A 15,824-nucleotide genomic window follows, 5' to 3' on the forward strand; every position below is an offset into this window, starting at 1 on the left:
TGTAAACAATGGTCCAGAACCATTCATCTATATATTTCCTCATTAAACACACCTTTGTCATTTCATCCCCTGGGTGAAATGCTGAGAATACCTGTGTTGGGCATTTAAGGCCCAGCTTTAGAAGCCATTACATGTCACAGGGATATATTTGTAATGGAACAAATAAACCATTTAAATTAATAGAATATGGTAAGTATGCCTATTCAAAAAAAAACTATTAAGACACATAGGTTGCAGACTGGCACCTATGGGTCAAATCTAACTACAAATATGTTTCCTTTGGCTACACACTGATTTGTTTGATTTCAAATCTGAATTTCAGAGTACTGTGAAATCAACCCCAAGTGCGCATGTAGCCAGCCAGAACGGACCCCCTCCCTCCATCTAAGCATGCCTGGTTCTGAGCAGTTCTATTGACACTTGACTTGTATTTGTTTATTAACTCTGAATAAATGTGTAAGCAGTGAACAAGTGCCAGAATTTTAAGAAAAATGCAGAAGAAAATAAGGTTTTCTCAATTTTAACTTTATCAATAGAGAAAAGTCAGCCACGATTCCATTTTAGCAGTGAAATACTATTCTCTGGTTTACGGAGGGCAATTTTAGATGTACCTGTTTAGAGAAAAGGAGCATTATGGGAGAGCTGGAGGTGGGAGAGACTAAAGCATAAGTATTAGATTGTTTTTTTTCTGTGTGTTTATTTTGAGGAGTATTTTGCAGAGAGGAACAGGGAGGACTTTTCTTTAAATAATGACATTGGGCTACTACATCCTTGCCAACCACTAAGGTAAGGAAAGAGTAGTTCTCACTCCCAGACCTCTCCTTGCACGTAGGGGGAGGTAGAGAAGGGAACTGAGCTAAGCATGGAGTTGCTTTGAAGAGCCTCTAACTATGGCAGGATTCATAAATCCAGGAGGCCCATAGGGAGTGTGTGGAGGAAAGGAGAGTTTGCAGCTGGAAGTGCCGACCTCCTCCTCCATCAGAGGGAAGGGCTCACTCCAGCTTCTGCCTGCTTCCTGCCTGCTTAGTGCTCATGCTGTCCCATTTCTTGCCTCCCTGTAAACACTGGATGAAAAGAGAAGATGAGCCCTTTGGAAGCAAGAGTGCCACCTGGTTGTACTGACTCCTTTACAAAGCATCTACTACAGTGCCTGCCTTGTTGGGGGTAACTGGCAAAGAGAAAGAGAGATCCCTGCCTTCTAGGAGCTTACAGTCTGACCAAGGAGATAAATGTTAAGCAAAACAAAAGAAAATTACCCAACGAATTACAAAATGGGAGTACAAGGCACTCACAGAGCGTAACAGGATATGTCTAGTCAGGCATGGGGGAAGGTTGGGAAAGGTCTCAAAGGGTATGATATTTCTGCTGCTCGCTGAAGGACGAGTGCTAGACAGGGCAAGGGAGGAAGACTCTATAAAGAGGGAATAGCACGTACAACTTGCCCAGAGCCAGAAAAGAAATGAAGGAAAGGAACTGAAAGAAGGTCCTGTGGAAGAGCAGAGGGGCACTGGGAGGAGGCAATAGAATCTGCAAGGCAGCAGAGGAGTTGGTAAAGGTTTGGGATTTTATCCAAGAACCATAATAATTATTAAGGAGTTTTAAGCAGAGAAGAAGTCAAATCAGATTGCCATTTTTAAAGGCCTCCTGGTTCCTTTCTGTGGAAAATGGATAAGAGCTGACAAGACCAGAAACATGCTCAGGTATATGCGCAGGTGTAGGCATGGAGAAGGCAGGATTAGGGCTTTGCTAGGAAGAAGCAATAAAAGGACAGAAGAGAGAGAGAGAGTAAAAAGACAGGCTGCAATGACATAACCTATAATAGGCCACATGGGGGACAGACATGGGACGGGCTGATGGTGACAGAGAAGGCGAGGCATCAGTGAACTGGAGGTCCTAATGAGCCAGGGAATGGATAAAAAAGCCAGCAGAAGGGCTGGATGTTGGGGTGCACAAAGGGGAAATCATTTCAGGGTATCACAACGTCCAGAATGTAGCTTGGCAGAAGGTGACTACGGAAGTGGAAGAGGACAACACTAATGATAAGAAGGCAGAAGAACAGAGACCACATTGCAGAAGAGGCCCACCTCAGTCTGGCCCTGAGTCCCAGCCCCTAGAAGCAGAGAAGCTCAGCCACATGCAGAATCTTCCAGAATGACAGATTTAGAGCTCCTAGAAGTGTTCAGAACGATTCCTACATCTCCCAAGCCTTCCCAGAAGAGTTCCTGATAAACCTGGCTGTCATTCCCTTGGTCTCAGTGTGCGGCCTGTGCCCTATAGAGTGACTGCTACATGCTTGCCCCACACATATGACTCCACATCCTGTCTCTCCGTCTAGACTATAAAGTCACAGCAGGTCACTACACTTCCTTCAGTTCCTTATGCCATGCCTAGGATGTAGTAAATATTCAATAAAGAATGAATCAATCCCATTTATATAAAGTTCAAAAAACTAAATAATGGAATTAAGTCAGCATAATGTTTCTATCCTGGGTGGCGAGGGTGACTGGATGGGAGTATATTTCTTGATCTGGGCGTTGTTTACATGGATGTGTTTAGTCAAAATTCATTGGTTTGTATAATTATCATCTGAACATTTTTCTGTCTGTATGTTGTTTCCATAATTTTTTTAATGGATGAATGAATCACTCACTCAATTGAAATGCTTCCCTAATGTAGGATTTCAACAGCAAGCTAAGGCAGGCATTGGCAAATATTCTACAAAAGGGAAGATACTAAGATATTTGCAAGCCATACTGTCTCTGTCACAACTACTCAGCTTTGCTACTGTCGTACAAAAGTAGCCACATAATGCGTCAATGTGCGTCTCTGTTCCAACAAAACATACTTATGAATAGTGAACCTCGAATTTTATACAATTTTCTCGTGTCCTAAAACAGTCTTTTGATTTTTTTTTTCAATCATTCAAAATTTAGAAACCATTTTTAGTTCTCCAGGTGTGCAAAAAAGGGCTACAGGCCCGATTTGGCTCATGGGAAATAGTTTGCCCGACCCCTGCGCTAAGAGTGCATTGTACAACACATCTCCTGGCCTACGTACAGGCTCAGCCTACCCTTCCCTCAATCTGCCCCTCAAGCACTCTCCCACCTTTATAAGTAGGCAGACACTCCATCTTGTCACCACATGGACGTTTATTGTCCCGTGGTTTGATGGGGTCCACTCGACAGACAAAATAGGGGTTGTAATCTTGTTTATAGGTCGTAAGCAGGTCCATATTCTCTTCATTTGGGACGAATTGGTCAGGCTGGTGGCTCTTCACTGGTAACACTTTGTGAAGCCTAAAATCTCTCCTGTAAAGAAAATAAGCACATCCCATTGGGGCCCTTGGCTCAGAATAAGGCCCATGGTTTCTATTCAACCCAATTCTATAAATGTTTGCTATGAAGTCCTCTTCTACTCTATCCCCCTAACTCCTCTTCCTCCTCTGTTTCCCGCTTTTGAGAAAGATACCACCATTCCCTTCTCACCCAAGCCAAGCACCTGGATGCCATCCTGGATTCACCCCCTCAGCTCTAGACAATCACTCATCAAATGAGATCCCCTGCACCTCATCAGTCTGTCTTTCTCACTTGGATCACGTGACAACTTACCACCTGGGCTTCCTGCTTCATTCCTGCCATTTCTACTTCAATCCCCTTAGTATAGCCAGAAAAATTCCTCTAAACTGAAAATTGGATCATTTCACTCCCCAGCTTAAAACTCTTCCTGATAAAGCCCAATTTTCTAGCACGGTTTATAAGCTTTCCTGGACATGCCCCTGCCTCATTCCCTAACCACATCTACCACCTCTCCCCCTGGCCCACATTCCACTCCAACCACAGTGGACCGCTGAGAAGGTCTCTCTTCTCTGCCATCCTTCCCTCCAACCCATTCACTGTGGAGCCAACTTCTATTTTTCAGGTACCGCCACCTTCTTCTGTATGCTCCCAATAGCGTCGCCTGATAATATTTATCTCCTTGCTCTACTTGACCTTATGGATAACCCAGAAGGGCAGAACAGTGCAATAAATAGAGACTGAGACTTTCATTTCTTTGCTATCCAGCATCAGCGTCCCCATTATTTCAGGGAATATGAAAACAATGGGATAGAAAAAGCAAAAGCATGATGGTCTTCACTGCACAGGAACCACTTTCTTCCCAAAGCATCCCACAATTACAGAAAGGCCAAGAAACTAACTGCACCACCACCCAGAACCACCCTGGCAACACCAGGGCTTGCAGTGCCCACCAGGGTAGTCTCAATTTACCATTTCTCAATGCAAACTCTCTTAAGCAAACATTTCTCCCCAAGGGCTTCTGCTTTTCACAACAGCCTGTTTTTGCCTTGAACCCATTTATTAAACTGGACAAGGGGAAGGCAGCTTTTCCCTGATGGTGCTTGCCAAAACAGCCTCGCCAAGGCAAGGGGGAGGTTTCCGGACAGGAAAACATCAGGCCCAAACACCAATAAAACCTACTTCCCGGCCGAAATCTGGAGCAGCATTACTGAGCTATGCTTGACTAGCAAAGGTAACACGCTCCACTGTAACCTGTCTTGCATGAATTATACACATGGTTGTCAATAAGCACAAACCAGGGCCTGAAAATGCTTAATAGGATGGGAGGAAGGAGTTAGGAAGCAGGAGAATTAGTCTCTCTAGGGCTCTAAGGAGGAAATAGGAGATGCTTCAGTTGAACTCCCAGTAACACCTTCTGGGTATTTTTTAAAAATATATCTCGGCAGCAGTTACAGGGTCTTCAGCCTGGACTGCCTTCCCAAGGGTCCCATGTTGGCAAACAGCAAGAGGAAGCTGAGTGACCTGAGGCCTCTGGAAGCCAACCATGTATAAAACGGACCTTATGGTGGAAGTGGGCTAAACAACAACCCAAGGGTCACTTCTACACTTCCACCCTTCTTAGCAGACCTCATGCCAGTGTCTGCTTAATACTAAATCAATTGAAACAGGAAATGAGGAATGGAGGCCCTAGGAAACAGATAGGAATGCAAATTTCCAGAAAACCCTGTCTGAAACCCATCAACTTTTGTTCGAAAGTTTGTGTTCTCAGGGGAGTGCTCCCTAGGGAAGATGAGCTCTCAAAAGGGCAAGCGATAAGGAAAAAAGCTGAATGCCCAAGCTGCCCACCCCTCACCCCCTACCCTACCCTCTCAATCCCAGAGCAGCCAGGAATGCTTTCCAGTCATGGGCCTGCCATGCTCTGCGACCCTGCACACAGGCATAACGTCCTCTTCTCCTACTGAGGGAACCAACTTCCCTTCAGAGACACTGTGAGAACCTTCCTTCAAGGGCTGCCAAGCTCTCTGACAACTAACGTGTGCTTAATGCCGTGTCTACTGCTGTTTCTACAGGGAAAGGGCAGACAAATGCCCACAACCAAACTCACCAGTTCATGGACTATCCCAAAGTTGGTTACTCAAAGACAAAAGCTGATGCAGCAAAATCCTTGCTGACCATGTTTAGGAAAAGAAATTGTTAATCGAATCTCTTTCCCCAGTACAAAAACCAAAGTTCCTTTGTAAAAGTACATCTGTCATTGAATATACTAATCAGCCATAACTAAGGAAAACGATCTCGGGGAGTGGGAAATGATCTATTTCTGAAGAGAAATTTAATTCATGTATACCTCCCCCCCCACCCAAAAATATGTACTGTGGCTTAAGGTTGAATTTAATCAGAATTTATGTGTTTTCTCATTACGTTTTTATGTTGAGAACATTCATGGAAACCTATCATTAACCACAACGTAACTGCATGTCCCCAATCTCACATAATCTTACGGCCTTTAAGTTCATGTAAAAGAAAAGTCTATTTTACCCTTCCCAGAAATTGCTCAAATTTAGTAGCTTTTATTTCAAAAACACTCCCCTCTCTTCCTGTGTTACATTTCCTAGTCCCTGTGCCCATTGTGACTATGAACCAAGAAAAAAAATTGGTCAAAGATGTGAAATTTCTTTTAGGCACATAGCCATAAAAGTTATATAGTATGGTAGGCCAAGAGTTAAACTCCAAGTTAAGTAAAGGTTAAAGTGGCCCTGCTGGGAAAGTCGTAACAACTTGACTTCCAATCATTACACAAAGTTAAAAAAAGGTGTTTGACAAAAGTCTGACAAAAGGAAAGAAGAAATAACATAACAGTGAACTAGTTTTGGGAGCCTAGAAGTAGGAAATGAAGATTTTCACAGCAATAAAGGGGCCATGGGATCCTTTTTTGAAAACCTTTTATTAATGTTTATCTGTGAAAATTTCAGAATTTGTTAATGTGCCCAATTAATCAATCATATTAAATGGACTCCATTTTAAAAAGAGTTCCTCCTGTTGCCCAAAACCAATCTCTTCACTCCTACCCTAAATCCCTTCCCTCTTTCTCAAGAACCTCATCTATGGACCATCTCCTGGTCCGTAGTTTAACCTTTTCCTCCTACTGGCTTCTTTCTGTCAGTATTTAAACCTGCTCCAATTTTCACAACTTTAAAGGAAAATAATGTGTATGACCCAACACTTACTGGAGTCCACTCCCCTCCATTCCTCTCTCCTCCCCTTCTCTCTTCTAGAAAGGGTTGTCTACAGGTGCAGACTTGCCTTCCTCACCTCTCACTCATGCTCCACCCATCAAATCTGGTTCTACTCCATCCTTGCTCCAGCCGAGGCCTGCAAAGTACCACCTTGTTTCCGAATCCAATCACTGCTCCGTCTGTACCATCTTAATGATATCCATCCTCTCACTCATTTTTTTAAATACTCTCTCTCTTGACTTCTGAGATACTCCTTACGATTTGTCCTCTCTCTCAGTCTCCTCTATGGAATTTGGCTCTTTGTCAATTTACTTCATTTCATTACTTCCACACATAATTCTGAAATTTCCCCAGGTTAAAGGACACCCTCTAAGGAAACCATTATGTTATTGCAGGCAGGTTGGGGTGCCCATCCCAGCACACTGGGAAAAAAGATCCCTACGCTGATTCAAAGGGGTTGATTCATGTCCCTGATCCTGATAAGGACAGACTGAGCCCTCCCCATCTTCACTGTGACAGACAGGATTCTAAGTACCTGCCTCCATGATTCAGGTTATGTAGTACCTCTCTCCTGCTCTACTCTCTCATCTCCTCAACCCCCACTAAAGCTGAGGGTAACATCTGTCACCACTTCATATAAACTCTGGACAAAATATAAAAACAACTACCTGTGAGCACTAAAGAGCAACCAAGATAAGCAGATTCTGGACGAGAGCCAACAGGTAGAAGAAGGGAATGGCACTGGGTAGGTTTCTGTACAAGTCTCCATTTTGTTTCAAAGCTTCCAGTCTGAAGGTGCTAGGTAAGGCAGCTAAAATGTGAATAGAACACCTTGCATCTTTCTTGACTGAAGAACCAGAGGACCAAGTTTTGAGGCAACCACGGGTGTCAGAAAGTGAAGAAGGAATCCTGAAAAGGAGAGAACCAGAGACAGGAAGCCTCAAGTTCTATATATCAACTGGCCCCAAGTCTCAGGCTGATGTCACATGCATGAGGTGGATATCAGGTAACCATGCTAAAGATAAAGAACTGAACTGAGATTTGAGCTGCCACCCAAGACGCAGAGTTTACATTTTCAGTCCAAACGAGTTACCTCCTATCTGCTTAAAAGGGGGGAAAAAAAAAAAAAAAAAAAAACACTCTTCAGAGGAATGTAGAAAAATCCAGTTTCCACAATATAACATTAACAATGTACAGAATCAATCCAAAATTATTTGGGATACAGACACGTGACACACTCAAGAAACAAAAAAAGGATAACCATAAAGACCAATCCCAAGTAGACCCAGATGTTAGAATTAAAGCAGCTATTTTAACTATGCTCAATTGCAAAAAGCAAAACAAGGTCATGATGAATTAAAAGAAAACCACAGAAGAGAAATAAAAACTAAATTAAAAAGAACCAAATATATGTTCTAAAACTGAAAAATACAGTCTGTGAAATAAAACATTCACTGGATGGCCTTAATATCAGAATGGAGATGGAGGAAAGACTCAGTAAACTTGAAGATAGATGAATAGAAATTATCCAATCCAAAGAACAGAGAGAAAAAAGACCAGGGGTAAAAAATGAATGGAGACAGGAAAAGTAAATACTTGAAGAAATAATAGCCAAATTGGCCTCAAATTTAATCAAAGACACATAACATCAAAGACTCTGAAATTGCTCAGGCAAGTCCAGTGCTGACACCTCTTTCTGCATGTCTTCATTAATTCTCAGGCCCAGTACACAGAGGGGAGTAAGTGTACCCCTGGGATACAGCTCTGAGTAGAGAAGCCAAGTATGCATTTGAACAGAAAGTGTATACCATTCAATGGATAGGGAGAGACTCACGCCTACTACCAACTTCCTTGCTTCTTTCCTAGCTTTTGGAGAGGCTACCAAACGCTCCTGCTTTTTAGTTCTTCCCTCTCTTACTCTCAGTTTACCCAAAATTCTTGTCAATAAGTGAAGCAATCTATGCTGCCAACTCCATGCCCTCTGCCCTTCAGCCAAACCCATCAAGTCTGAACCTGATTCCATCTTCCCCCCGACATGTGCCATCTCCAGTTCACCCTATCTATGGTCCCACTCCATTTAGAATAAAAGTCTTATACACAGTCTTGGACTCACCTCTTTGCCCATCTTTTGGCAGCCGGCTTTGCTAACAGAAATCATGTCACAAAATAGGACCCAAGGGTTTTACAGGGTAATGTGCCTAAGGGGAAATGAGGCTTGACGTACAAACTTCTTATTCATAAATTCATCTTGGGTCTATCTGAACAAAAGGCAGCTCCTATGCAGAAGAATTACCAAGGGCTGCAAAAAAACAGCTTCATATTAAGAAGGGCTGGAAATCACGAGCATTCCCCTCATGGCACTTGCTGTAAATCCCCAAGATTTACAGTCAGTAAGAGTTGTGTGCAGCTGTAATCATGCCTCGTGCTGGGATGATAACCTTTCCAGAAACCAGGTGTTTTTTGTGTCTGGGCTTAATCACCAAACCCGGCCAAGCCCTGGGCCACGTGACTTTATCATGCAGCAGGTGGCAGCCCCACGTCCAATCTCAGAAACCAAGCCAGGTCAACCTTCAGATAGGGAAGTGGGTGGAACATTCTGGAAATAAGAGTTTTATGGGAAGAGGAGTGACCATCCATGCAGACACCAGGATATGTAGATACAGGGCTGACCCATCCCTTCCCCCAGAAGCCTCTGGTTGGCATACTCAGATGACAGCTTCTCTACATTTCCTGATAGGGAATAATTTTGTACATATATATGGACCAGACTCTCTGTGGAATTTATGAGGTTCAGGAAAGATGGTTGGTAAAATCTTGATTTCTGTTCATTTAGTTCAATAAAAGCTCAATGGAACGCTGAAAAAAGAAAAACAAAAAACTCATCCTGCTAGGGACATAGTGTTGTCCTTGGTCTATAAACACTAGCGCCCAGCATGGCAGTCATAGAGCTGGAAAATGATGAAACTGAGGTACAGAAGAGAGAAAAGATGATCTCTGATTACTTCCCTCCTTTAGTTCTCTTTGTGGGGAAGGAAATAAAAGAGAGGACAGACGTATCTCTGCTCTTTTTCCTTCCTATGGGTAACCTTGATCCCACCACTTTTTCTTCTTAAAGCCCCTATGGTCATTAACAACTTGTTTTGGAAATTCTTTCCGCTTCTGTATTCCTCCACTTTGGCCACGTCTTGACATGAATGATATTGTTACTCTGGCTCCGGCAGGGACAGAGGGACCCTCTGGGTGATATATTTATTATTGTAAGTGACATGAGGCAAGAATAATTTAGGACAGGTCAGAGGGGAAGTTTTTGATTTGCAAAGCACCATTGGAAGGCAGAGGTGGGGAGGGGCACATGTGGGGCTCCTTCTGGGGGGCTCAGAGCCAGGTGATGGAGCAGGGCTGCTGCCCCCGAGAGAGGGCTTATCCTCATTCTCCTAAGCATGTGAGCAAAAAACAAAAAGCATTTCCCAACACCCGACCCTCAAACACGCTTTTCTGTATTTCCAGGACAGGAAATAGATCCCTAGTATAACATTTGAAACTGTACCCTACTTTATGTTAACAAGGCATTCTTCATTTCCTGCAAATTGGGTATAAAGAGATGAGAAGCCCAGCATCTAGAGACTGCATGTGATATTGCAAGCCATTTCTCAACACAGCTCTTATCCTTTTGTACCAATTACATGTCTCTTAGGCATACGCCAAGGACTTTTCATCAGTGTTGACCAGGGTTTCTTAAAAGGAAAAGCAATGCTCTGGAAGGGTCTACATCTCTTGTTGTGTTCTTTGCGCTCTTAGAAACTAAGAATGCTTTTTTCTTGGTAAAACGAAGCCCAACCTTTAAGGTTCATGTTGTTCAATAAATCATAGATTGGAAAAAAGTTTGCGTAAATTATAATTTTTTCATGAGTCAGGACCCAGAAAGCTTGTGCTTAAACCAAATCATTTAAGAGAACTGCTTAGCATAAAAATGACCTGAGGGCCAGCCCAATGGCTCAGGTGATTGGAGCTCCGTGGTCCTAATGCTGAAGGCTGCCAGTTCAATTCCCACATGGGCCCGTGGGCTCTCAACCACAAGATTGCCGGTTCGATTCCTTGACTCCCGCAAGGGATGGTGGGCTCTGCCCCGTGCAACTAAGATTGAACACGGCACCTTGAGTTGAGATGCCGCTGAGCTCCTGAAAGGCTCAGTTGGTTGGAGTGAGTCCTCTCAACCACAAGGTTGCTGTTCGACTCCCGCAAGGGATGATGGGCTGCACCCCCTGCAACTAACAATGGCAACTGGACCTGGAACTGAGCTGCGCCCTCCACAATTAAGACTGAAAAGGCAACAGATTGAAGTTGAATGACACCTTCCACAACTAAGACTGAAAGGACAACAACTTGACTTGGAAAAAGTCCTGGAAATACACACTGTTCCCCAATAAAGTCCTATTCCCTTTCCCCAATAAAATCTTTTTAAAAAATAAAAGTGACCTGATTCAAGTCAAGCATCAGAGAAGGCCCTCGACTCTCTCCCATTTTCAAGTTGTCCCATCCAATGGCTCCCACCAAGCTCCGGAATCCCTTGACTTCATTTCTCCCTTCTTGTGTCTTTTCTGCCCCGTAGCCCAGACATGGACTTCGTCCTTTGGATCTAGGAGATAGCAGCTTTTAACAGGAACACTTCACGCCTCCAACCCACCATCTCAACACAGGATATTTCCAGGTTACCAGGGGGTAACTTGGGGGCAGAATGAATATTAGCGATGTTCTGCTTAGCCTGGGTCACCAGGGACCATTATTAGAAAAGCACAAAATTATGAGGCACAGAGGGAACAACAGCAAGAAAACTGACCAGGTCTTGCGAACCTGTAATGTGCAGGTACTGTGCTGGAACGATTTTATCTCCACCTCACAGCAATCCTGCCCTGTAGGGATGAAGAATGTCAGAGGCGAAGATGTGTCAGGTCTCATCTGGGAACTAAGCTCTATCATCTGAAACACTGCCCAACTGCACTCAAAGATGTTTCTACTGCACTGGGTCACCAGTCACAGGTCACCAGTCACAGGTCACCACCTGGTGATCACTGAGTTGTCAATGGCAGATTCTGTTGGAGTCTTGCAACATATAGAACAATCCTGAAATTGATCATTTCTCCCTACCCCCTTAATACAGATGCAACCAAATATACTAAGCCAGAACTGGATCTAAAGAATCAGAGTTTATAAGGCAAGAGTAATTTAAAAGGAAATATTCTTTGTTCCCATTCTTGAAGGGGATCCCAAGTCAAACTCTATAGCATAATTTCAAAAAAACTCACTGTTTCTCTATTATCAAGTTCTCTTTCACCACTGCCAACGTCACTACCACCTCTCCAGCTGATCTGGAGCTCAGGTGCCAACGCCCAAAACTCCTTTTTCAGCAGCAGCCTCCTCTTTCCATCCCTTCATTACTTAACTGCCAACTCTTTTTATGTAGATCAGTTTAGCCCTTCCCCTCTCCCACTCCCCACCCACCACACAAAAATCCTTTCTCATTGAAAGGAGATTGGGAAAACCAAACAAGTTGATAAATGCAAGATTGTCTTTCAGAGATATAGCAAATTAACATGAAGGCATTAATAGCGTATGTTGACATTGCACATTATTACGTTAACATTGTACAGTAGTGCTGTACATTATTCCATTAGTGCTATACGTTCATACATTCATACTATTGCCCTCACCTTGATGTGGTCAGGCCTTCCATTGGGATGGACCCTTTCTGGTACTCCAGCTTGGGCTTGAAGGACTCTCTGGGCAGGTAAGAGTGATAGACAGGGTAGTTCTCGGTGTATTCGGAGAGAAGACATGGTTTCTCTGTTTTATCGTAAATCTTCGTAGGGAGATATGGACAGTGATGCCGCCTATAACAACACATGAGCTTGGGTTGGTTACCTTCTTGTGAAGAAGACATCCAGCTTGATAATGTTACTTCCTCCAAATGTGACCCACAGTATAAAATCATGACTGTGGGCATTGAAAACAGGAATTTTACTCTTCCTTTTCTCTACCAAACTATGTGAAGTGGCCAGAATTGTTTAAATGAGCTAGAACTGCTATTGGTTAATTGCCAAAATCCCTTGGATCATAGAATTACACACAAGCATGGCTGATGTTCAGCCGTTACACTTGCCATGCTGCTTGTTGAAATACTTCCCTCATAACAGGTAAATGGTTGTGGCCACCAAGCCCTCTGAGTGCCAACCCAGCTGCCCCAGACCTTCTCCCTTAGGCCTCCCCAAGCCTCCCAATCACCCAGGAAATAAGGGCTTAATACATGACAGGGTGTTCCAAGGCCGTGCTCTAGGGCCAGGATACTGTCTTCCCTCATTGGCTCCTGGGTCAGAATATCATCCTTGCACACAAGTGGCATCACATAGCAGAACCACCTCAGTTCTGAGTATACTAAATGCCACTGACTACTGACTACATGAAACCATTTTCACATTGAAAGTCTGGCTCCTTTATTCTTTCAAGTCTTACCTCAATTGTTACCTCCTTAGAAAGACTTCCACTGATCATTTCATACCTAAAGTACACCCCGTCACCCCTTCCCTCTCATAGTTCTCTCATCACCGTGTATGCCTTTCTCATCACTCACTGTTATCTGTAATTTGTATGTTTGTTTATTGCCTGTCTCATCTGTCAAACTCAGGACCTTCTCTATCTTGTTCACTGCTATATCCCTAGTACTTTATATCCTCCCTGGCACAGAGTAGGCATTCAGTACACATTTATTGAACAAATAACTGAGCATATAAATGAGTGGTTAAATAAACTCTATGCTTCACTATACAATAGGTGATAAATAATAATTTGCAGTCATAATTTATAGCGAGTTTTTCCATTTTGTATGCACAGTAATAAATGAACCTTATTATTCTACCTACTGCTAGACAAAGGGCAGCCATTTGAGCTCCAAAAACTAAGAAGTGTATCAATTATTTGTGTGCCCATATACAAAATCCTCACAAACAAGTTGGGGCAATCCTAGTCATCAGACACCAGTATACCGATAAAACTTCATTGATGACTTACAACTTAATTATATCAAGGAATGGCATAGGATTATTGTAAGTTTTTTTTATGCTGAACTGATTTGAATTACAGAAACTAAAATACACAGCACTCTGGGGCAGCACACAGGGGAGGAGAGAAAGAAAGGAGAGAAACAGACATACAGAGAACTCATCACTGCTCTAATCTAAAGCTATTTGCCAGGCAACAATTAGTATGTTGCTCCTGTTAGTAAGTTCAGCTCTCTACATAAATGTTGCTGCCACCACTGTTATCACTGTACCCTCTTCAACTCTCCAACCCCCAGAGGAAATGATCGACACCTGTATTGTTCATATGAAAAGAACTGCATATAAGCAAGTACTTTTACAGATATCCCAATTTATTTTCCTCTCATTTGTAGACTTGTGCCTTGAAAAAGTCTTAAGATGATATAAACTTGTCACATTTACTTTTCTTTTAGTTATTATAAAAGGGCTATTGAGGGGGCTGGCCCGGTGGCTCAGGCAGTTGGAGCTCCATGCTCCTAACTCTGAGGGCTGCCGGTTCGATTCCCACATGGGCCAGTGGGCTCTCAACCACAAGGTTGCCGGTTCAATTCCTCGAGTCCCATAAGGGATGGTGGGCAGTGCCCCCTGCAACTAAAATTGAACACAGCACCTTGAGCTGAGCTGCCGCTGAGCTCCCGGATGGCTCAGTTGGTTGGAGCACCGGCTCTCAACCACAAGGTTGCCAGTTCGATCCTCGAGTCTGGCAAGGGATGGTGGGCTGTGCCCCCTCCAACTAGCAACGGCAACTGGACCTGGAGCTGAGCTGCGCCGTCCACAACTAAGACTGAAAGGACAACAACTTGAAGCTGAATGACACCCTCCACGACTAAGATTGAAAGGACAACAACTTGACTTGGAAAAAAGTCCTGGAAGTACACACTGTTCCCCAATAGAGTCCTGTTCCCCTTCCCCAGTAAAATCTTTCCAAAAAAAAAAAGCGGGGCTATTGATTCATGGTGAATATTTTAAATTTCCCTAATTATGTACAAGGAAATCTTCCACAAATAGTCTGTCCTTCTAGTATGAATATCTGAATTTCACAGTATTAAATACACTCAGTGAAAGTTTATTTTTCCTTTTTCAAAATACACATTGTTGGCATTTAATATATAAAGATGAATATGTATTTATATTTTATATATATTTAATAAAGTATGTCCTAATCATAGGTACATGACTTGAGTGCTTTAATCTTCTGTCCATGCAAGATAAATTGTTGTGTTTCATGGTAAACAAAATAACCATCTCCTACAGTTTAAAAACATTAGCCATTATTACCATTTCCAGGCTCATGATCAGTCCAATCATAGGAGATTTCAATCTGAGCCAATTAGTGCCCTATTATTTTAGTATTCCTACAAAACTCAAATCAAAAGCCAAGAAGTGTTGGTACCAAAAATATATACCACAGATATATTTTATTCACCCACATTCTTTGAGAGAGAAATAAAGATTTTTATCAAGGATAAGTTAGATTCGGTCACTTGCAATGAAATGGACTCCACAGACATAGCAATACTTGCTCTCTTCCAGTGCCCTTGTTTTTTTTAAACCAGTAAGACTTTGCTTTTTATCTAACCACCTTTCTATATTGTTCCTTCTTAAAACTGTAACATACTACAAAGTCTTATTTAAAAAAGAAAGATAAATTTAATGGCAAAATACTGCACTGTGATTGGTATCATAAGAGGGGATTTTAGTATACAACACACTTGCATCCAGAGATTGGCGTTCTATTATATCTAATATATATTTATATCTACTATATATTTATAGGGCATATTTTCTTTATTTGACTTGTTGCTAATTAACTAGAATCTTGTCTCACTCTGAAATACCAAAGTTCTTATTTGAAAGTAAATGTTTCATTGCCTGAGTTTGCTCATGGGGTAACCTCCTTTCCTGACCTGTACCCAAACACCCTGAATATCCCTCTCAAGTCACCAAGCACTGTAGATTCTCCTTGTTGGTCTTTACCCATGAGTTCCTCAAAGATAAAGACCAAGTCTGACATCTCTGTGTTCTGGAAGCTAGCCCAGTGCCTGGTATACTTGTTTAATAGATGGATGGACAGTTGGATAGTGTATAAAAGGATTAACTACTGAAAGAAAGATATTTACAAAGAAAATGAATTGTTCTAACATTAGTAGAGCGAAATTGAAAAAACAGATTCTCAGTTTTTATGGATCTAGATTGTGTCTGAA

At 42.6% G+C, this 15,824-nt stretch overlaps 1 protein-coding gene across 1 annotated transcript in view; it reads right to left on the reverse strand.

Annotated features, from left to right (window-relative positions):
• Window positions 1–15,824, reverse strand: part of SAXO1 (stabilizer of axonemal microtubules 1) — a 40,914-nt gene that overhangs the window by 7,893 nt on the left and 17,197 nt on the right. The window contains exons 2-3 of the mRNA XM_074331522.2: window positions 12,238–12,417; window positions 3,106–3,308 (exon numbers count right to left, since the gene is read on the reverse strand). Of these exons, the coding sequence (XP_074187623.1) occupies window positions 3,106–3,308; window positions 12,238–12,417 (383 nt within the window). The remainder of the gene's footprint in view (window positions 1–3,105; window positions 3,309–12,237; window positions 12,418–15,824) is intronic.

The sequence above is a fragment of the Rhinolophus sinicus genome, chromosome 16 (genome assembly GCF_057876585.1).
Source record: "Rhinolophus sinicus isolate RSI-liver-muscle chromosome 16, RSI-T2T, whole genome shotgun sequence".
NCBI classification, from domain to species: Eukaryota; Metazoa; Chordata; class Mammalia; order Chiroptera; family Rhinolophidae; genus Rhinolophus; species Rhinolophus sinicus.